General features: G+C 46.5%; 2 protein-coding genes and 1 long non-coding RNA gene across 3 annotated transcripts in view; 2 read left to right on the top strand and 1 right to left on the bottom strand.

The window, feature by feature from the left end:
- The window catches only part of LOC143767362 (uncharacterized), a 461,494-nt gene that overhangs the window by 53,176 nt on the left and 384,548 nt on the right, over positions 1–23,770 (bottom strand). The gene's annotated exons all lie outside the window — the stretch shown is intronic.
- Positions 15,158–15,768, top strand: LOC143767425 (uncharacterized). Its single transcript, XR_013213712.1, has 3 exons — positions 15,158–15,224; positions 15,396–15,459; positions 15,612–15,768. It is a non-coding gene; the product is annotated as an uncharacterized LOC143767425 (long non-coding RNA).
- Positions 17,690–23,770, top strand: part of LOC143767348 (uncharacterized) — a 156,704-nt gene continuing 150,623 nt past the window's right edge. Inside the window, exons 1-2 of the mRNA XM_077255598.1 lie at positions 17,690–17,726; positions 20,784–20,933. Coding sequence (XP_077111713.1) covers positions 17,700–17,726; positions 20,784–20,933 — 177 coding nt within the window. The 5' untranslated portion in view covers positions 17,690–17,699. The remainder of the gene's footprint in view (positions 17,727–20,783; positions 20,934–23,770) is intronic.

Genomic DNA, 23,770 nt, shown 5'->3' with positions numbered 1-23,770 from the left:
CCAGGACGAGGCTGAAGTGTATTGCCAAAAATTTCGGAAATGGTCCGTGCTGACCCAGTGGAACGAGTGTGCATTGGCTGCTAATTTTAGAAATGGCCTTTCTGAAGCCATTAAGAATGTGATGGTGGGTTTTCCCATTCCCACAGGTCTGAATGATTCTATGGCCCTGGCTATTCAAATCGACCGGCGGTTGCGGGAGCGCAAAACCGCTAATTCCCTCATGGTGTTGTCTGAACAGACACCTGATTTAATGCAATGTGATAGAATCCTGACTAGAAATGAGCGGAAAATTCATAGACGCCAGAATGGCTTGTGTTACTACTGTGGTGATTCTACACATGTTATCTCAGCATGCTCTAAACGTCTTACTAAGGTTGTTAGTCCGGTCGCCATTGGTAATTTGCAACCTAAATTTATTCTATCTGTAACTTTGATTTGCTCACTGTCATCGTATCCTGTCATGGCGTTTGTGGACTCGGGTGCTGCTCTGAGCCTTATGGATCTGTCATTTGCCAAGCGCTGCGGATTTGTTCTTGAGCCATTGGAAAATCCTATCCCTCTTAGGGGTATTGATTCTACGCCATTGGCAAAAAATAAACCGCAGTTTTGGACACAGGTTACCATGTGCATGACTCCCGAACATCGGGAGGTAATACGTTTTCTTGTTCTGCATAAAATGCATGATTTGGTTGTTTTGGGTTTGCCATGGTTACAGACCCATAATCCAGTCTTGGACTGGAAGGCTATGTCAGTGTCAAGTTGGGGCTGCCATGGAATTCATGGAGATTCCCTGCCCTTGTCTATTGCTTCTTCTACGCCTTCGGAAGTTCCGGCGTATTTGTCTGATTATCAGGATGTCTTCAGCGAGTCTAAGTCCAGTGCACTGCCTCCTCATAGGGAATGTGACTGTGCAATAGATTTGATTCCTGGCAGTAAGTTTCCTAAGGGGAGACTGTTTAATCTGTCGGTACCTGAACATACCGCGATGCGTTCATATATCAAGGAGTCTCTTGAGAAGGGGCATATCCGTCCTTCTTCTTCCCCTCTTGGTGCGGGATTCTTTTTTGTGGCCAAAAAGGACGGATCTTTGAGGCCTTGTATTGACTATCGGCTTTTAAATAAGATCACTGTTAAATTTCAGTATTTTTTGCCGCTGTTGTCAGATTTGTTTGCCCGGATTAAAGGTGCCAAGTGGTTCACCAAGATAGACCTTCGTGGTGCGTACAACCTTGTGCGCATTAGGCAGGGCGATGAATGGAAAACCGCATTCAATACGCCCGAAGGTCATTTTGAGTACTTGGTGATGCCATTCGGTCTCTCTAATGCACCTTCAGTTTTTCAGTCCTTCATGCATGACATTTTCCGGAAGTATCTGGATACATTTTTGATTGTTTATCTGGATGATATTCTGTTTTTTTCTGATGATTGGGACTCGCATGTGGAGCAGGTCAGGATGGTTTTTGAGATTCTGCGTGAAAATTCTTTGTTTGTAAAAGGCTCAAAGTGTCTCTTTGGTGTACAGAAGGTTCCCTTTTTGGGGTTCATTTTTTCCCCTTCTGCTGTGGAGATGGATCCAGTCAAGGTCCGAGCTATTCATGATTGGACTCAACCCTCATCAGTTAAGAGTCTTCAGAAGTTCTTGGGTTTTGCTAACTTCTACCGTCGTTTTATCGCAAATTTCTCTAGCGTTGTTAAACCGCTGACGGATATGACCAAGAAAGGCTCTGATGTAGCTAACTGGGCTCCTGCTGCCGTGAAGGCTTTCCAGGAGTTAAAACGCTGGTTTACTTCGGCGCCTGTTTTGTGCCAGCCTGACATCTCACTTCCTTTTCAGGTTGAGGTGGATGCTTCGGAGATTGGGGCAGGGGCCGTTTTGTCACAGAGAGGCCCTGGTTGCTCTACTATGAGACCTTGTGCCTTTTTCTCTAGGAAGTTTTCGCCGGCAGAGCGAAATTATGATGTGGGCAATCGGGAGTTGTTGGCCATGAAGTGGGCATTTGAGGAGTGGCGTCATTGGCTCGAGGGTGCTAAGCATCGTGTGGTGGTCTTGACTGATCACAAAAATCTGATGTATCTCGAGTCTGCTAAACGCCTGAATCCTAGACAGGCCCGCTGGTCATTGTTTTTCTCCCGTTTTGACTTTGTGGTCTCGTATTTACCAGGGTCTAAGAATGTGAAGGCCGACGCTCTGTCTAGGAGCTTTGTGCCTGATGCTCCTGGAGTCGCTGAACCTGTGGGTATTCTTAAGGAAGGAGTTATCGTGTCTGCTATTTCTCCAGATCTGCGACGTGTGTTGCAGAGATTTCAGGCTGGTAGGCCTGACTCTTGTCCACCTGACAGATTGTTTGTGCCTGCTAGATGGACCAGCAGAGTCATTTCCGAGGTTCATTCCTCGGTGTTGGCAGGGCACCCGGGAATTTTTGGCACCAGAGATCTGGTGGCCAGGTCCTTTTGGTGGCCTTCCTTGTCAAGGGATGTGCGGTCATTTGTACAGTCCTGTGGTACTTGTGCTCGAGCTAAGCCTTGCTGCTCTCGTGCCAGCGGGTTGCTCTTGCCCTTGCCTGTCCCGAAGAGACCTTGGACACACATCTCTATGGATTTCATTTCTGATCTTCCGGTGTCTCAGGGCATGTCTGTCATCTGGGTGATATGTGATCGTTTCTCCAAGATGGTCCATTTGGTTCCTTTGCCTAAGCTGCCCTCTTCTTCTGATCTGGTTCCTGTGTTCTTCCAGAACGTGGTTCGTTTGCACGGCATTCCTGAGAATATTGTGTCGGACAGAGGATCCCAGTTTGTTTCCAGGTTCTGGCGATCCTTTTGTGGTAGGATGGGCATTGAGTTGTCGTTTTCATCCGCTTTCCATCCCCAGACTAACGGACAAACGGAGCGAACTAATCAGACTCTGGAGGCTTATTTGAGGTGTTTTGTCTCTTCTGATCAGGATGATTGGGTGACCTTCTTGCCGTTGGCTGAATTTGCCCTTAATAATCGGGCTAGTTCCGCCACCTTGGTTTCGCCATTTTTCTGCAACTCTGGTTTCCATCCTCGTTTTTCCTCGGGACATGTGGAGCCTTCTGACTGTCCTGGGGTGGATTCCGTGGTGGATAGGTTGCAGCGGATCTGGGGGCATGTGGTGGACAACTTGAAGTTGTCACAGGAGAAGGCTCAGCGTTTTGCCAACCGCCGCCGCGGTGTGGGTCCCCGACTTCGCGTTGGGGATTTGGTATGGCTGTCTTCTCGATTTGTTCCTATGAAGGTCTCCTCTCCCAAATTTAAGCCTCGCTTCATTGGTCCTTACAAGATATTGGAAATCATTAATCCTGTATCCTTTCGCCTGGATCTTCCGGTGTCGTTTGCCATCCACAACGTATTTCATAGGTCCTTGTTGCGGCGGTACGTTGTGCCTGTGGTTCCTTCTGCTGAGCCTCCTGCTCCGGTGTTGGTTGAGGGCGAGTTGGAGTACGTGGTGGAGAGGATCTTAGATTCTCGTCTCTCCAGGCGGAGGCTTCAGTACCTGGTCAAGTGGAAGGGCTATGGTCAGGAGGATAATTCCTGGGTGGTCGCCTCTGATGTGCATGCGGCCGATTTAGTTCATGCCTTTCACGCCGCTCATCCTGATCGCCCTGGTGGTCTTGGTGAGGGTTCGGTGACCCCTCACTAAGGGGGGGGGTACTGTTGTGAATTTACCTTTTGGCTCCCTCTAGTGGCTACTAGTGATTTTACTCTGGGTATGTCATTCATCCCTTGTATGCTCACCTGGGTCGTTAGGTCAGGGGTGTTGCTATATAAGCTCCCTGGACCTTCAGTTCAATGCCTGGCAACGTTGATATCAGAGCTAATCTGTTGTGCTCTGGTCTTCTGATCCTGGTTCCTGCTTGATTAAGCTAAGTCTGCTTTCTTGCTTTTTGCTATTTGTTTTTGTTTGCATTTTTGTCCAGCTTGTATATAATCTGTTTTCCTGACCTTGCTGGAAGCTCTAGGGTGGCTGGTGTTCTCCCCCCGGGCCGTTAGACGGTTCGGGGGTTCTTGAATCTCCAGCGTGGATTTTGATAGGGTTTTTGTTGACCATATAAGTTATCTTACTACATTCTGCTATTAGTAAAGTGGGCCTCTCTTTGCTAAAATCTAGTTCATCTCTGTGTTTGTCATTTCCTCTTACCTCACCGTTATTATTTGTGGGGGGCTACTATCCTACTTTTGGGGTCTATTCTCTGGAGGCAAGAGAGGTCTTTGTTTTCCTCTTCTACGGGTAGTTAGTCCTCCGGCTGGCGCGAGACATCTAGCGACCAACGTAGGCATGTTCCCCGGCTACTGCTAGTGTTGGCGTTAGGAGTAGATATATGGTCAACCCAGTTACCACTGCCCTATGAGCTGGATTTTTGTACGTCGCAGACTTACTTGTTTCTCTGAGACCCTCGCCATTGGGGTCATAACAGCTCGCCCCCGGTCCCGTGTGCAAAAGTGAGTGCGCCCCCGGTCCCGTGTGCAAAAGTGAGTGCGCTCCCGGTCCCGTGTGCAAAAGTGAGTGCGCCCCCGGTCCCGTGTGCAAAAGTGAGTGCGCCCCGGGTGTGCAAAAGTGAGTGCTCCCGGGGTGTGCAAAAGTGAGTGCTCCCGGGGTGTGCAAAAGTGAGTGCGCCCCCGCCCCGTGTGCAAAAGTAAGTGCGCCCCCGCCCCGTGTGAGCAAAAGTAAGTGCACCCCCGCCCCGTTTGTGCAAAAGTAAGTGCACCCCCGCCCCGTTTGTGCAAAAGTAAGTGCACCCCCGCCCCGTTTGTGCAAAAGTAAGTGCATCCCCGCCCCCGTGTACCAGGGTGGCCCCGCCCACCAAATCGGACCATTCCAAAGCACTATCTTTAAGGTACCTTCACACTAAACGATATCGCTAGCGATCCGTGACGTTGCAGCGTCCTGGCTAGCGATATCGTTGAGTGTGACAGGCAGCAGCGATCAGGATCCTGCTGTGATATCGCTGGTCGTTGGATAAAATTCAGAACTTTATTTGGTCGTCAGATCGCCGTGTATCGTTGTGTTTGACAGCAAATGCAACGATACCAGCGATGTTTTACAATGGTAACCAGGGTAAATATCGGGTTACTAAGCGCAGGGCCGCGCTTAGTAACCCGATGTTTACCCTGGTTACCAGTGTAAAATGTAAAAAAAAAGAAACAGTACATACTCACCTTCGCGTCCCCCGGTGTCTGCTTCCTGCACTGAGTGCCGGCCGTAAAGTGAAAGCACAGCACAGCGGTGACGTCACCGCTCTGCTGTTAGGGCCGGCGCTCAGTCAGTGCAGGGAAGCGGACGCCGGGGGACACGAAGGTGAGTATGTACTGTTTGTTTTTTTACATTTTACACTGGTAACCAGGGTAAACATCGGGTTACTAAGCGCGGCCCTGCGCTTAGCAACCCGATGTTTACCCTGGTTACCCGGGGACCTCGGCATCATTGGTCGCTGGAGAGCTGTCTGTGTGACAGCTCTCCAGCGACCAAACAGCGACGCTGCAGCGATCGGCATCGTTGTCTGTATCGCTGCAGCGTCGCTTAGTGTGAAGGTACCTTTAGTTCCTTCAGGAAATACCCATAGTTGTTCAGGGGAAGGATACAAAAAGCTGTCGCAGAGGTTTAACCTGTCAATTTCCACTGTGAGGAACATAGTAAGGAAATGGAATAACACAGGTACAGTTCTTGTTAAGGCCAGAAGTGGCAGGCCAAGAAAAACATCAGAAAGCCAGAGAGGAAGAATGGTGAGATCAGTCAAGGACAATCCTCAGACCATCTCCAGAGAGCTGCAGCATCAACTTGCTGCAGATGGTGTCACTGTGCATCGGTCAACTATACAACGCACTGTGTTTTTTTGCCGCCATGCATAACGCCTTTTTGTATTACCAAACAACACAAACTTGGTTTCATGTGTCCACAGGACCTTCTTCCAAAAAGAAATTGGCTTCTCCAAATGTGCTTTTGCATACCTCAGCCGACTCTGTTTGTGGCGTGCTTGCAGAAACGGCTTCTTTCGCATCACTCTCCCATACAGCTTCTCCTTGTTCAAAGTGCGTTGTATAGTTTTTTGCAAAAAAACGTACCAACTAAATACCCTGTTTTTTTCTATCTGTTGACTAGCACTTGCACTTGCTTATTACTGTGATTTTTTTTACAACAGAGTATTTTTGACCTCACTGTGCTCTTTTGGGTCTTCAAGTTTCTTTGTGGTGTGAACATGTTCCTACAGACTTGTTCAATGTGCAAGTAGCCAATGTGTTTCTGGTTCTATAATTGTTCTCTTGTTTCTACAAGACTGGTGAGTCCACCGCTCCTTTGTGGGTCATTTGCACTAAAGCTGTTCCATCTAGCAGGTCCACATGGATATCCCCTCTCTGAACCCTGCTTATACAGGTACTATACAGATGATCAGGTTTTTAAATACATCAGATAGGGATTATATACATTAGTTAGGACTGCTCTATATGGGTATATCTTGACGATTGGTGGAACAGCTTAGTATACATTTTTATTGCAAAAAAAACGTATCAACTAAATACCCTGTTTTTTCCATCTTTTGACTAGCACTTGCTTATTACTGTGATTTTTTTTACAGAGTATTTTTGACCTCACTGTGCTCTTTTGTGTCTTCAAGTTTCTTGGTGGTGTGAACATGTTCCTACAGACTTGTTCAATGTGCAAGTAGCCCATGTGTTTCTGGTTCCAGCAATGCCATACATGTAGATGTTAACCGCTGTTAGGGCAGTCGGGGGCTTATTCCTGAATTGGTCTTCTAATTAACTGCCTTTTATGAGCGTTTTAAGAGGCTCACAATATTTAAACACCTAGCCTCTAGTGGCCAGTTATAAGTTTGCTTACTCGGGTTCACACGTTTCTCTGCCATTGCCTTGCTTATTGATTTCTATTTCTGACTTCGGCCTGTGTTTAGACTAATTTTCTGGATTAAACTATTTATTATTCCTTACGTTCTTGGTATTACAAGAACACCGGGTAGATGGCCAAAATACATTGCCCCCTGTCCACAAGATCCCCTCCCCAGGGCCATTCATCCCACTGGCCCGTACTAAGCGATACTCACTGTCTCCCAACTTTTGGTTGGTCCAAAGATTTCTTATCTCCCACCAGTATAGTCTGTAGTCACAGTTCCTCCAGATGACAGATAACACAACTGATGCCCATGTATCCAGCAGCAACAGTGCTTAAGAAAGTTCCACAAATCAAGAAGACAGATTCCTTAACAGTAGCAAGTGGATTCAGCCCAGCTGGCAACCGATCTCCAAACTCCATAGGCCTTCCATACATGGCACCAGGGCCTCAGACATAGATCCTCTCCTCTCGACGTCACTCCACCAACCCTCACTAAGCACTTGGCTTATTGTCCTCCCTCCCTGGGATCAGCCTCTGAAGTGTTTACACCCTACCCACCAAAGCTAACTGTGCATTAGTGGATGTATTTTCCTCAGGACAAACCCAACACTGGGACTGCATGTTAGACCCCCTGTGGCGAAGGCTTCACTGGGTCTAGTGGGACTAGTGATTGGGAGAACAATGGAATGATTGCTTTGCCTGATTACCAATCTTGGGTCTGGCCTTATGTATGCATAAGATCCAGCCTGCATGTCTTCCTCTACTTACTGAAAAGTGGTGACCACGGCACTCAGGGATTCCTGGGGGGTGCTCAAGTTGGGGATCCAACCCGTAAATATAGCTAGAAATATACTTGGCACTCAGGAGAATTTTGTTGCAAGGTTCAAAAGTAGATTTTTATTTTGGTGCATCCAGATCAATATATAAACGTTTTCGGTCTCGACAACTGAGACCTTCATCAGATATAGTTGTAAAAGCTGCAATGTATATACAAAAAACAGGAGAAATGCTTTTAAACAAAGAATACTGTTGCACAAAAATACATGAGAAATAAATGACAAAGCATGCGATCCATACTGTATTATTAATGAAACAGTCTGCATATAAGTATGGGTGAAGGCATACAGCACGGGTGGCGGAATAGGTGAGTCCGTCCTAGACCTGCGTGAAGCGTGAGTCCTGTTCAAGAAATGCTGAAGAGTGTACACGTGTTAAGGTTTATGCTAAGTGGAAGAAAAGAGAAACGGTAACATTGGAATGGTAACATGAACGACTGGAGACTTGAGATATGACCTCGTGGTGGGTCTGACATTACATCAAAAGCACTGTTCTAGGTGAAGGATACGGGAAGTGGAATATCCTCCACTAATGGGTGTGGGGATGTACGATTAAGGTGCACAGTGGGCTGCCTGTAAAAGAGAGAGAATATACGCATCAGAGCATCTAGACCACGGAACTATATAGTGCAGGGGCACTAAGTGCCCTATAGGAGACATGCCGTAAAATCTGAGGGGTGACCACCTGATAGCCCAAACAATTGATATGTGGTAAGGGGCTAGACACGGCCCGAGGAGGAGTACCTGGAGACCAAGGGTGGTGTGTGTGGGTCACACACTGGGTGTATAGCCTAGGAGCGGGAGCGCAGGGCGCCTGCAGGATGGAATGAAATGCATTTAACATACAACAACTGCAGGCCTGTGGAGAAAGGCTGTGCTGAACCTGTATATCATACCTGAGATAATGAAGGGCAGTATGAGGCGCTTATAGCAAGGCGAGGTACTCGCAGGGTGAGGAGCGCTGTGGAAGACAGGTATAGGCAAATAAATGGGACTGGAGCCAGACTGCAGATAAGGCAGAGCCAGCGCTGTGCTGGGACCGGCTGTAGTTTACCTGAATGATGCTGCTGCCAGGGGCAGTGTGGACGCTGCGCTGCTAGGTAGACGCTCCCGGGGCTGCTAGAGGAAGCACTGCACTTCCGGGTATAAGTGCGCGCTGGGGTACGTCACCTGACTTGTGACGTCATCGGGACATGTGACCGGAGTGGCCGGCGCATGGGCAGTAAAGCCGATGTAGATATCAATGGGGAAGAGCGCAGAGGGAGCCGGTTTTCCAACATGGTTCAGTCTACCATCAGGAGACACTGGGGTATCCTTACGAAAAGCTACCCCAGTATACCAGAATTCAGAGCGCCTTTCATGTCCTGTTTTAAACGAGCTAGAAACCTTAGGGATAAACTAGTCAAAGCAGACATTGGCTCAAGCAGTAGGGTCCCCAAACAATCGTTTCTACAAACCCAAAGACAAGGTACATTCCCTTGTCTGAATTGCCTACAGTGCAACAATGTCCAGAGGGGTCCCTCAGTCTCTCACCCCCAAACAGGCAAGGCCATCCCCATAAAAGGTTTCTTCACCTGTGAATCTACACATGTGATTTACGTTATCAAATGCCCCTGCGGGCTGGCGTATGTAGGTGAAACCACACAGCCAATAAGGGACAGAGTGGCCCAACACAAATCCACTATTCGCTGTAATAAAACACATCTACCTCTCCCTTACCATTTCTCCAAACAAAACCATAATATTTCTCAGCTCCGCTTTCAGGTCCTGGAACAGGTAGATACTCCAAGAAGGGGCCAAAGCCGTGTCAGTCTACTCCTCAAAAGAGAGGCTTACTGAATTTATTCCTTGCAAACCTTAGAACCAAAGGGACTCAACAGGGACTACGACGTCTCGGCATATTTGCAATAATGTACATGTGTATTGTTTTTACTGTGTGTCTTATAGCACCCGTTTGGGTGCACACTGTTAATGTAACACAATATTTGTTTTGTTTTATTAGTCTTTAATCTGTGCTCATTTCTGTCTTTTTCTACAGAATCGTTAAATGCACCCTTCGCACTGAGCACTGCACACGGTATAGTATGCACCACATGCCTTGATATAGAGGGTTAATTATTTCTCTATATACCCGGGGTGACCTTGCCAGATGCCCGTGGGGTGTTCTACCCCGCTCTAGTTTTAGTTTGCTGCCCTCTTCAGCCAGCCTGTATACTCTTTTGCACTGTGACACAGTGCCACATTCATTCACCCTGCCCCCTGGGGCTTACTGCGCAAGCGCCGGCTCCCTCTGCGCTCTTCCCCATTGATATCTACATCGGCTTTACTGCCCATGCGCCGGCTACTCCGGTCACATGTCCCGATGACGTCACAAGTCAGGTGACGTACCCCAGCGCGCACTTATACCCGGAAGTGCAGTGCTTCCTCTAGCAGCCCCGGGAGCGTCTACCTAGCAGCGCAGCGTCCACACTGCCCCTGGCAGCAGCATCATTCAGGTAAACTACAGCCGGTCCCAGCACAGCGCTGGCTCTGCCTTATCTGCAGTCTGGCTCCAGTCCCATTTATTTGCCTATACCTGTCTTCCACAGCGCTCCTCACCCTGCGAGTACCTCGCCTTGCTATAAGCGCCTCATACTGCCCTTCATTATCTCAGGTATGATATACAGGTTCAGCACAGCCTTTCTCCACAGGCCTGCAGTTGTTGTATGTTAAATGCATTTCATTCCATCCTGCAGGCGCCCTGCGCTCCCGCTCCTAGGCTATACACCCAGTGTGTGACCCACACACACCACCCTTGGTCTCCAGGTACTCCTCCTCGGGCCGTGTCTAGCCCCTTACCACATATCAATTGTTTGGGCTATCAGGTGGTCACCCCTCAGATTTTACGGCATGTCTCCTATAGGGCACTTAGTGCCCCTGCACTATATAGTTCCGTGGTCTAGATGCTCTGATGCGTATATTCTCTCTCTTTTACAGGCAGCCCACTGTGCACCTTAATCGTACATCCCCACACCCATTAGTGGAGGATATTCCACTTCCCGTATCCTTCACCTAGAACAGTGCTTTTGATGTAATGTCAGACCCACCACGAGGTCATATCTCAAGTCTCCAGTCGTTCATGTTACCATTCCAATGTTACCGTTTCTCTTTTCTTCCACTTAGCATAAACCTTAACACGTGTACACTCTTCAGCATTTCTTGAACAGGACTCACGCTTCACGCAGGTCTAGGACGGACTCACCTATTCCGCCACCCGTGCTGTATGCCTTCACCCATACTTATATGCAGACTGTTTCATTAATAATACAGTATGGATCGCATGCTTTGTCATTTATTTCTCATGTATTTTTGTGCAACAGTATTCTTTGTTTAAAAGCATTTCTCCTGTTTTTTGTATATACATTGCAGCTTTTACAACTATATCTGATGAAGGTCTCAGTTGTCGAGACCGAAAACGTTTATATATTGATCTGGATGCACCAAAATAAAAATCTACTTTTGAACCTTGCAACAAAATTCTCCTGAGTGCCAAGTATATTTCTAGCTATATTTACGGGTTGGATCCCCAACTTGAGCACCCCCCAGGAATCCCTGAGTGCCGTGGTCACCACTTTCCATATGTTGTTTCCGTACACGAGCACCTTGGACGATGTCTGAAACCTTTTCCTTCAATGCAGCAGAGGCGGCAGAAATTCTCTCTAAAGTAACCGCACCCAGCGATTTTCTTCAAATCCCTACTAAGGAACTTAAAAACCGTGACCTGGAACGTGAATCCAGAAGAGCGGTTAATCTTGAATTACATATTGTTACTATTGCCGAGTACCTTCGAGTCCAGAGGATCCCACGTGGCTTGCGGGTCCCTCTACAACCAACCTTCTTCAGGGAAGATAAGGAATATTGCGAAAAATTCGAACACATTCTAAACAAATGTTCAGCAGACCTGATGACTCTCACCCTCTCCTACCTTCAAAAGAACTTGGATTCAGTCAACACCCAAATACAGGCCATCGAGTCCCAACTAACCAGCACGATGCCCCAGGAAGAGTTCCAGGAACTAAAGACGAAGAATCAAGAACAACTACGGCAGCACAGGTTGGAAGTAGAAAAAAGAAAGAGGTCCAAGTTCCTACGAGACACCGAAGACTACCTACAGAACCGGGTTTATCAGTGGCGAGATACTCGGCCTTCCATCAGGCGGCACAGCTCGATAAGCTCCTCTGGATCCACCGACAGCAGACCCGGTACCTCAAGTTCTGCTTCTTTTTTAGGGAACAATCGCGGCCGCAGAAGAGGAAGACGAGGCGGGGCGGCCAGTGCCGACGGGGAATCCAGAAACCAGATAACAACACGCTCACAGGTATGGACCTCCCCCTAGTCGTTAATATCTCATCCAAAAACTTGGATACACACCAACTGGCTGTACTTCAGAAGGGCTTGTCCTTCTGCCCGGTATACAAGTTCAATTCATTTGAACTTAGCATGGACCTTCAAAGGTTCTACCGGAACCTCAGACTTCGGGTCCATTTTGCAGCACAACCCCCGGTACTAAATCCGGCCAAGGGGGAAAAAACCCTCCTGGAACTTCAGAGTCTGGGTCTCCGGAACCACAGCTCCTACATGCCACCTCGGTCGGATCCCCCAGTGGAGACTTTCGTATCCCTTGTTGAAAGGGACATCCACTCACTGATCCGCAAAATGGAACAGGGGAAGTTCCAGTTTCAGTCCAACCTCTCAGCTTCAGAAAGACTGTCGTTGGAACAACTGGCATCTGATAAAACCCTCATCATCAAACCGGCGGACAAGGGGGAGCAACGGTAGTGATGGATAGAACTGACTACCTAGAGGAGGTATACAGACAGCTAGGGGACACTGCGGTATACAAACTAATACCACCCAACCCCCTTAACGAACTGGTGAAAAAAATTGCACCGATCATTGAATATCACATGCAAGTAGGTACTATAGACAGCAAGATGAGGGACTTTCTCATCAAAAAAGACCCTATAACTCCCATCCTATACATCCTACCCAAAATACATAAAAGATTAGTTAAACCTCCTGGCCGGCCCATTGTCTCCTTGACTGATTCAGTCCTCTCACCACTATCTATAGTACTAGAGAAAATTCTCACGCCGCTTGTTAAAACTACCCGGTCTTTCCTTCTGGACACTGGTGAATTCATCCAGGTCATTAAAACTTTGGGCCCCGTATCCCCTTCTTCTCTCTTGGTCACATGGGATGTTAATAGCCTTTATACATCTATTATTCACGACAAGGGCTTAGCCGCTACCGACAGACTTCTGTTAGATAATAGAGTTGATAAAAAAATCCGCCATTTCTGCGCCGATCTGTTAAACTTGGTTCTGAAGGAAAATTACTTCATGTTCCAGGATTCCTTTTATGCCCAGCTACAAGGCACTGCAATGGGCGCGAACGTAGCGCCCCCGTACGCTATTGCGTACATGGCGGCTTTTGAGAACGACTATGTGTATGATCACCCTCTATTCATTGCCCACTCCAGGGTATGGCGCAGATATATTGATGATATCTTCTGCGTGTGGGACGGTCCCCTTGAGTCATTAATAGCCTTTGACCAACACATCAACAACATCTGGCCCGAACTTGGTTTTTCTTTACAACATGACAAACTCAAAATCAGTTTCCTAGACACCCTCATTTACAAGGAGAGGGATGGTCTCCTATCCATTGATCTGTACACCAAGCCAACGGACCGCAATGGCCTCTTGTATTTCACCAGTTGCCATCCACCTTCCATCAAAAACTCCATTCCCAAATCCCAATTTCACAGGGTTGAAAGAATTGTCTCGGATAATAAGATCAAAAAAACAAGATTGAGTGAGATGGAACAAAAATTTTCCAACCGGGGATATCCGCAACACATCCTCACAGAGGCCAAACGCAATATTTCAGTAAATAGACCCAAAGATGATCGTAAAAGAATCCCTTTTGTCTCAACATTCCATCCCTTTTCCAACATGGTTCAGTCTACCATCAGGAGACACTGGGGTATCCTTACGAAAAGCTACCCCAGTATACCAGAATTCAGAGCGCCTTTCATGTCCTGTTTTAAACGAGCTAGAAACCTTAGGGATAAACTAGTCAAAGCAGACATTGGCTCAAGCAGTAGGGTCCCCAAACAATCGTTTCTACAAACCCAAAGACAAGGTACATTCCCTTGTCTGAATTGCCTACAGTGCAACAATGTCCAGAGGGGTCCCTCAGTCTCTCACCCCCAAACAGGCAAGGCCATCCCCATAAATGGTTTCTTCACCTGTGAATCTACACATGTGATTTACGTTATCAAATGCCCCTGCGGGCTGGCGTATGTAGGTGAAACCACACAGCCAATAAGGGACAGAGTGGCCCAACACAAATCCACTATTCGCTGTAATAAAACACATCTACCTCTCCCTTACCATTTCTCCAAACAAAACCATAATATTTCTCAGCTCCGCTTTCAGGTCCTGGAACAGGTAGATACTCCAAGAAGGGGCCAAAGCCGTGTCAGTCTACTCCTCAAAAGAGAGGCTTACTGGATTTATTCCTTGCAAACCTTAGAACCAAAGGGACTCAACAGGGACTACGACGTCTCGGCATATTTGCAATAATGTACATGTGTATTGTTTTTACTGTGTGTCTTATAGCACCCGTTTGGGTGCACACTGTTAATGTAACACAATATTTGTTTTGTTTTATTAGTCTTTAATCTGTGCTCATTTCTGTCTTTTTCTACAGAATCGTTAAATGCACCCTTCGCACTGAGCACTGCACATGGTATAGTATGCACCACATGCCTTGATATAGAGGGTTAATTATTTCTCTATATACCCGGGGTGACCTTGCCAGATGCCCGTGGGGTGTTCTACCCCGCTCTAGTTTTAGTTTGCTGCCCTCTTCAGCCAGCCTGTATACTCTTTTGCACTGTGACACAGTGCCACATTCATTCACCCTGCCCCCTGGGGCTTACTGCGCAAGCGCCGGCTCCCTCTGCGCTCTTCCCCATTGATATCTACATCGGCTTTACTGCCCATGCGCCGGCTACTCCGGTCACATGTCCCGATGACGTCACAAGTCAGGTGACGTACCCCAGCGCGCACTTATACCCGGAAGTGCAGTGCTTCCTCTAGCAGCCCCGGGAGCGTCTACCTAGCAGCGCAGCGTCCACACTGCCCCTGGCAGCAGCATCATTCAGGTAAACTACAGCCGGTCCCAGCACAGCGCTGGCTCTGCCTTATCTGCAGTCTGGCTCCAGTCCCATTTATTTGCCTATACCTGTCTTCCACAGCGCTCCTCACCCTGCGAGTACCTCGCCTTGCTATAAGCGCCTCATACTGCCCTTCATTATCTCAGGTATGATATACAGGTTCAGCACAGCCTTTCTCCACAGGCCTGCAGTTGTTGTATGTTAAATGCATTTCATTCCATCCTGCAGGCGCCCTGCGCTCCCGCTCCTAGGCTATACACCCAGTGTGTGACCCACACACACCACCCTTGGTCTCCAGGTACTCCTCCTCGGGCCGTGTCTAGCCCCTTACCACATATCAATTGTTTGGGCTATCAGGTGGTCACCCCTCAGATTTTACGGCATGTCTCCTATAGGGCACTTAGTGCCCCTGCACTATATAGTTCCGTGGTCTAGATGCTCTGATGCGTATATTCTCTCTCTTTTACAGGCAGCCCACTGTGCACCTTAATCGTACATCCCCACACCCATTAGTGGAGGATATTCCACTTCCCGTATCCTTCACCTAGAACAGTGCTTTTGATGTAATGTCAGACCCACCACGAGGTCATATCTCAAGTCTCCAGTCGTTCATGTTACCATTCCAATGTTACCGTTTCTCTTTTCTTCCTCTTAGCATAAACCTTAACACGTGTACACTCTTCAGCATTTCTTGAACAGGACTCACGCTTCACGCAGGTCTAGGACGGACTCACCTATTCCGCCACCCGTGCTGTATGCCTTCACCCATACTTATATGCAGACTGTTTCATTAATAATACAGTATGGATCGCATGCTTTGTCATTTATTTCTCATGTATTTTTGTGCAACAGTATTCTTTGTTTAAAAGCATTTCTCCTGTTTTTTGTATATACATTGCAGCTTTTACAACTATATCTGATGAAGGTCTCAGTTGTCGAGACCGAAAACGTTTATATATTGATCTGGAGGCACCAAAATAAAAATCTACTTTTGAACCTTGCAACAAAATTCTCCTGAGTGCCAAGTATATTTCTAGCTTCCTCTACTTACTGTTATTGAATGCAAACATTGATTCCTGAGGCTGAACTGACGAGCAAGCAAATCTCTAATAAAACACAGCAAGCAAATCTCTAGTAAAACACAACAATAAGATCAAAGTAACTGGTGCTCCATGCTGGAAAAAGTCTGCATAGCTTAGAGCAGTGGACTCCACTCCACCTGCATTCGTCCCATAGTCTTTAGAACAACGCCGGCTCATCACAAAGGGTTAGAGGGTGAAAGCCAGGAAACCCCTTGAGTTTTCTAGATGGAGAGGCTAGCCCAAAATCTGTTTGTTGAAGCCCTTTCAAGAGCTGCCGGGCTACAAAATGCAACTCCTTCATGACAGCGGTCAAATCACGGCACTGTGCATCATCTTTTTTTGCTGCATGGAAAAGACTTTGGTACTTGCAAAATAATTTGTTCTCTTCTCCAATAGCCCCATATGTAACACAAGCACCAAAAATGTCATCTCTGCTCCATCGATGGCCACTCCTCTATGAGGAGTTCTAGGTAACATAAGAATATAAGTTAGTCTGGGTCAGTACATCACTTCATTCCGAACGTAATGGCAGATCTAACAACACCCGACGTCCCCTATCTAAATAGGTTCCGCATCTATCACCAAGCAGGAACCTAATCCCTTCCTGACCCTAACGATAGGTTTTGTGTATGTTTTGTTCCACAAAAAAAAATCTATGAAACAATCACAGCAGGTTGTCAGGCTTAGTAAGAGCCAGAAGCACCCAGTATTATCGATTAGAAAACCAGTTGCAGTGGAGGATCGCACTGGACACCCAACCAGGGCAGAAGTAATCGAATTGCTCATCTCCAATGTATTAGACCTGTCAGTTTTACACTGACAAACAGACTTTGATTGGACCATACTAGAGGTCAATGGGCTAAAAGAGGGTCATACACACACGGCTCTGCTCTGTACACGTAGTAATCACATGAGTCCGCTCTGTACACATTGTACTCACACGCCTCCACTCTGTACACGTCATACTCAAGCGACTCTGCTCTGTACACTGACTCCGCTCTGAACATGTTGTACACACAGAGCTCTGGTCGGTACACCTCGTACACACACGGCTCCGCTCCGTACACCTCGTACACACACGGCTCCGCTCCGTACACCTCGTACACACATGGCTCCGCTCCGTACACCTCGTACACACACGGCTCCGCTCCGTACACCTCGTACACACACGGCTCCGCTCCGTACACACACGGCTCTGCTCCGTACACCTTGTACACACACGGCTCTGCTCCGTACACCTCGTACACACACGGCTCCGCTCCGTACACCTCGTACACACACGGCTCTGCTCCGTACACCTCGTACACACACGGCTCCGCTCCGTACACCTCGTACACACACGGCTCCGCTCCGTACACACACGGCTCTGCTCCGTACACCTTGTACACACACGGCTCTGCTCCGTACACCTCGTACACACACGGCTCCGCTCCGTACACCTCGTACACACACGGCTCTGCTCCGTACACCTCGTACACACACGGCTCCGCTCCGTACACCTCGTACACACACGGCTCTGCTACATCCACCCTGTAAACCCCTCCTGACCCCACACATAAACTTCCCCTCATCCAGCACCATGACAACCAGCACAGCAGTCCTGCATACACTGAGGCCCCTGATCATGTGACCCCTGACTCCTCCCCTCCTGTGACCTCACCACAGGTCCTGTGCGCACAGAGCAGCCATATATGTGGTGTGCGGCTCTGCAGGTGGAGGTAGGTGCTGGAGATTCCCCATTACTGGGCGGGGGCAGGGGGCAGTAACCCCTCCATCCCCGGAGATAGTGCCCCCAGCTCTGCCATGTGTATATGTACAGTAATAGGACGCTGGCTGTGCTCCTGTATACAGGGGAGGGCGCTCTGGTTTGGGGACAGATGATGGAGATTACAGGGAATGGAAATGTGGGTTTTTCTCTCCATAGAAATCTGGAGAAACTGTAATTTCCCTCATTTTGGCTGTAACAGTTTAGAATAAAGGGATTTCCCATGAAATGTCTGTGGCGTCGGTCCTGTACTGAGGACACTGATCCCGGAGGAGGAGACTGTGGGGCAGAATATGGAGGAAACACCGAGACCTCACATTATAGGAGGATTGTGGGTTTTATACCGTGATGGAAATTTATGGGGAAAAGTTGGGGCCTCATTTATCATAATCTCTAAAATAAAAACTTCTAAAGCAGCCAATCAGAGCTCAGCTCTCATTTCCTGAACAACTCCCTTAAATGAAAGCTGGAATATTATTAGTTGATATTAGCAACGAAGAAACTGTAAAATAATAGCAGTGTATTTGAAACACTTTAGAAAAAGCCCAATCCTCATAATAGCATGAAGAAAAAGGAATAATGGCTGCTTTAAAAATCGCATTGTCTACATTTTAATTTCCAATGTCGAATATTTACAACATAAACCTGAAATGTATTTTCAGACTTCCACTTTTCTATGAATCGCTGATCTAATAGTTAGTTCTATAACTATCCTTTCTGATAACTGCTTTACATCTGTGTGGCATGGAGTCGGCTGACACCTGACACCTGCGGACAGATGTTCCAGCCCCGGCTGACTGCACTACATTCCACAGCTCTTTTGCATTCTTAGGTTTTGCATTAAATGCAGCATTTTTGATGTCAGTCCACAAATTCTCAATCGGATTGATGTCTGGGGATTGGGCGGACACTTCATAACATCAGTCTGGTTGGTCTGGAGCCAGGATATTGCTCACTTGCTGGTGTGTTTGGGGTCCTTGTCCTGTAACACCCATTTTAAGGGCATTTCTTCTTCAGCATAACATGACCTCTACCAGTATTATGATATATTCAAACTGGTCCATGGTGCCTGATATGCGATAAACGAGCTCAACTCCATAGTAGGAGAAACATCCCCAAACCATTATTCTTGCACCTCCATGTTTTAATGTCTTCACAGTGTCCTGTGGCCTGAATTCAGTGTTTATGGGACGTCTCACAATCTGTCTGCGGCCTTTAGACCCAATAGCACAGTGTAGAGGGATCAGCTTTTTTCTCATCTGCACATGGAAACACGAGACATAATGGGATGAAACTGAAACGGAGAAGATACTGATTAGATATTAGAAAACACTTTTTGACAGTTAGGGTGATCAATGAATGAATCAGGCTGCCACGAGAGGTGGTGAGTTCTCCTTTAATGGAAGTCTTCAAACAGAAGCTGGACAGACATCTGTCTGAGATGGTTTAGCGAGTCCTTTATGTAGTAGTGAGTTGGACACGATGATATTGGTCCCTTCGAACACTGACATTTTATGATTCTAATAACAATCTCACTCTCATCTGTCCATAGAATGTTTCGCCACTTCTCTTTAGGCCAGTCAGTGTGTTCTTTCGCTAACCATAACCTTTTCAACATGATTTTTTTTAAAACAATGGTACTTTAGGAGGGTTTCTTGCAAATATTTAGGCTTCACGTAGGCGTCTTCTGATGGTTACAGGACTCACAGGTAACTGAAGATCTTGGATCTCCCTAAAGCTTCTTTGCCATTCTCGTGATTCTATGATTTATGCAGATGGTAGTAATTCTTTTCCTACCACATGTTTCGGGTTTTGTTTGCCATTTTAAAGCATTGGAAATCTTTTTAGCTGAACAGCCAATTATTTTATGCACTTCTTTATATGTTTTCCCCTCTCCAACTTATTGATCAAAGTTCTTTCTCCTTCCGTTGAATGTCTGGAACAACCCATTTTACTCACTGAGCAGGTACAACATTTGCTGCCCTCCTTCTTTAAATAAGGGCCTTAATTGAAACATTACTCTTCACAGAATGAATGACCTAACTAATTGAACTCCGCACTGCTATTAATTAGAACGCCCCCCTTTCATTAAATAAGTCAGTTACATATAATTAGCAGTGTACATCTCATGACTGTTAATTCTCTTGGTTGCCCATTACTCGCCTACACCTATTCATTATTATTTCCCATGTTGTATGATCTTTGCTGCCAAAAACAGTAATTAAACACATTAGTGATATTGGATTACTATTGTTTTGCACATAACTGTATCTGTGGGTTGGATCTGAGAGCTGAGGGGGAGTAGGATAAGGACAGACTATTGGGTTTTGTGTTTGATCTGGTTGTTAGCCAGTGGGCTAGGACTATAACGCTGTACAGCAGTCTTGGTTAACAGTGAACTGGAGGAAAACTAGGTACATGCTGCATTTGGCCTTTGTCAGGTGCACATGCCCAAGAGATGTGTGTCTGACAGTAGAACTGTCATGATAGATGCCCAGACATCCATCCACCAAAGGGACCCATTGTAAAGAATCGTATACCTCATGGTGTACGTTCTTCACAGTGACCCTCTGTTTAGGGAAGCGCCAAACAGACCTTATTGACTATAACAAGGTTTAATGACTTTCCATCATATACTTTAAAGGGAATATGGTGCCACCCCTGAGAGAAGCATGATATAGGGGTAGAGATCCTGATTATAGCGGTGTGTCGCTTACTGGGCTGTATGTTGTATTTTATATAAAATCACTGTTTTATCTACTTCAGATCTACCAATTCTCTGAACGCTAAGCTCTGTTTAATCCTGCTCACACCACTAATTGGCAACTTTCTGCCTATGCACAGTGTACACAGAAATCTACCAATTAGTGGTGGTGATATACATGGCCCTATGAATATGTAGGACTATGCGGCAGCAGGTTTACTAGTAGTCATGGTAATCTCCTGATAATAAAACTGTCATTTTATCAAAACTTATGATTTTAGATTGGATCATCATCTTCTCATTCAGGTCCCTAGAATATTGTATTTTCTCAGAGGAGATCTTGTCTATAAGAGAATTTTCCTGATTGACCCATTGAGGATGGATAAAGACAGGGAGAAGATGGCTGAAAGGATATTGCACCTCACCCTAGAGATCCTCTTCCGGCTTACTGGAGAGGTGAGAGATTCTGATGACGTCACATTACATTATTCTTATCTATGGAAATAACAGATGGACAGAACTGGAGAGGTGAGGACTCTGGGAATGTTTGTAGTGAGGTTTATTAATGTGTCTCTCCATAACCAGGATTACACAGTAGTGAAGAAGACCTCTAGTGAGCGCTGTCAGGAACCTGTGTCTGAGGGATGGGGAAGACCCATGAGCCCAATCACGGGGCCTCCACCTCACCCCCTGATACATGAGGACATCAATGACCAGAAGATCCTAGAACTCACCTACAAGATGATTGAGCTGCTGACTGGAGAGGTGACACTGCTGGGAATGCTGGGACATTGTACAGTGACTCTGTGGAGGGATTGGGGGATGACGGTATCATTGTATGTGTCAGGTTCCTATAAGGTGTGAGGATGTCACCGTCCATTTCTCCTTGGAGGAGTGGGAGTATTTAGAAGGCCACAATGATCTGTACAAGGATGTCATGATGGAGGTTCCCCAGCCCCTCACATCACCAGGTAATAGACAGGACTAAATACACACGACCTATAATTATCTGTATGTAAAGAATGAATTCAGTCCCTGTATGTGTTTCCTCCAGTTCTATCCAGTGAGAGGACAACACCAGAGATATGTCCCCGTCCTCTTCTTCCACAGGACTGTAAACAAGAAGATCCCAATGTTCCGCAGGATCATCAGGTAGATGGAGAGAAGGTGTCATGAGATCTCCCCTGTGATATGTAGACGGCTGTGAAGGTCTTGTGCTCAGTCTTGTTTTATCCACCAGTATTATATGTTTCATACCTGTGTAATAAGAACGGTGGAGACGGCAGGATTAGAGATGATCGTGGATGTGATATCACGGGTGTGTCAGAGGCTGCAGAGAGTTGCATAGCATCTGGCTGCAGAAGGTCTATGCGGTTGGCTTTGCAGACACCTTCCTAGTCCTTCTGACTCTTGGACCCAGTGGCAACCTCCCCCCCCCCCCCCGGCTGTAATTGACACAACTAGACCTGGGTGTTTATAGACTTCCTGTCTGCTTCTGGGAATTGCCGGTGATAATTCCATTTCTCCCTGTTGAGACTTGGAGCTATAGCAGTCGGTTATCTTCCTCTTTAGTGCTGTTGGAGGATGTCTGAGTGTACTCAAGATAAGTGTTCCCCTCGTTGGTTTATCCCATCTGTTTTTAGTTGTAGTGTGGATTGACTAGTGCTTACCCCATCCTTCCTTAAGCAGGGCGTATTGCCAGGGTCAGGCAGAGATTAGGTTTCTGCTCGGCGATAGGTGCAGAACATATATAGGGACATTTAGGGCACACAGGGTGACTTTAGATCTGCCTAGGGGTCTCCACTCCCCTCTACCCTAGTGTTGGGCTCCCTTTTTGTTGCACTTAGTCTTTCCCACAATGTGCGTGACGTGTGACTTCTCCATCTGTTTGTGACTTACAATATTTGTTTCAGTTTCAGGGTAAAGATCTCACCTTTATTAATACAACAGAGATATATATGAAAGGTGATGAGCGGTGTAAAGAAGAGATTGCTATAGATAACCACACAGGTGAGTAATAACCAATAAATGCAGTAAATAGTCTCAGATTAAAAAAAAACAAAACTATTACTGTCTAACCAACGTCACTTACATTAACGATAGGTAAGTGAATCTGTTAGCTGATACATGCTGCCCAACGACACAGCGTTTCAGAGTCAAACATACCTGGCTGAGATAATACAGCCAGTACCTGGTACATGCTACTCAATCCGTGGGCAGCATGTATCAGCTAACAGGTTCACTTTAACACATGTGCAAGTGAAGGCATACAGGGGCACATTTGCTGGTCCAAATAGTTATCCAATATTGACAGTTACCTGTTAATTAATATGTATCCACGCCTCATGCCTTGTCAAATAACCTGCTTCAATTACCTGTTCACACAAGGGGGTTCAGGCAGTGTTCCAATACCTGCAGCCTTGGATCTGTATAACTCATATGTGCACTTATCACACATTCTTTAGACCAGTGGTCTCAAACTCTGCTGCGTATATGGGCCGCATATAGGAAAAATTTTAATTTGGGGGGCCACATTATTTGCAGGACAAAGTGCCATTTTTAGTGATACCATTTTTTTTTAAACATTTTTGTCATGTATATTTACATTTTTTTTAAATGTAATTCATTGTTTGGGCTATGGTAGTTTTATAGCTTGGGTCGTTATGGATGCGACTATTACAAACTTGCACTTTTTTTTTAGTTTATATATAAAACAGCATTTTTAGTGGCAAAATAGTTTTTCATGCTATATTTTGTTGAATTTTTTTAACATTTTAACAGCCTGTAAGCACTGTAGAACCCTTTATGATAGTGGTCCGATCCAGGTTTCTGACATCAGATCTCTCTTCACAGCCATCCCAATGCCAGCCATCGTTGCATTGCAGTGATGTCATTAGCCACTTTTCCAGCACGCCACTGTTGGCTGCTGGCCTCTGATTGGCATGGGGCTGGCATTGGTATTGCTGTGCAGAGAGCTGATCTTTGCGTGGTAATACATTTCGATTGAATGTGTTTCCAAGGATGCACATACAACTGAAATAAAGCGCTGACGTCGGCGTCCCCTGGACCAGACTGCGATTGTCAAGGGGTCTACCGTGCCTGCGGGCCACATGATTTAGTGATTTGTTTTGTGTTTAGTGCTCACACTTAGATAGCTGTTGGACAACAGCTACCTCCCTCAACTTCACCATACACGTAGTTTCATTTCTTAATCAAGTCTCTGCCAATCATCTCTGGTGGCTTATCTTCCTTGATTACAATATAATTGGAAATCCAATATATTATTTTCATAC

The sequence above is a fragment of the Ranitomeya variabilis genome, chromosome 4 (assembly GCF_051348905.1).
Source record: "Ranitomeya variabilis isolate aRanVar5 chromosome 4, aRanVar5.hap1, whole genome shotgun sequence".
NCBI classification, from domain to species: domain Eukaryota; kingdom Metazoa; phylum Chordata; class Amphibia; order Anura; family Dendrobatidae; genus Ranitomeya; species Ranitomeya variabilis.
Note: the sequence above shows the minus strand (reverse complement) of the source record. Positions and strands in the feature narration are given on the sequence as shown.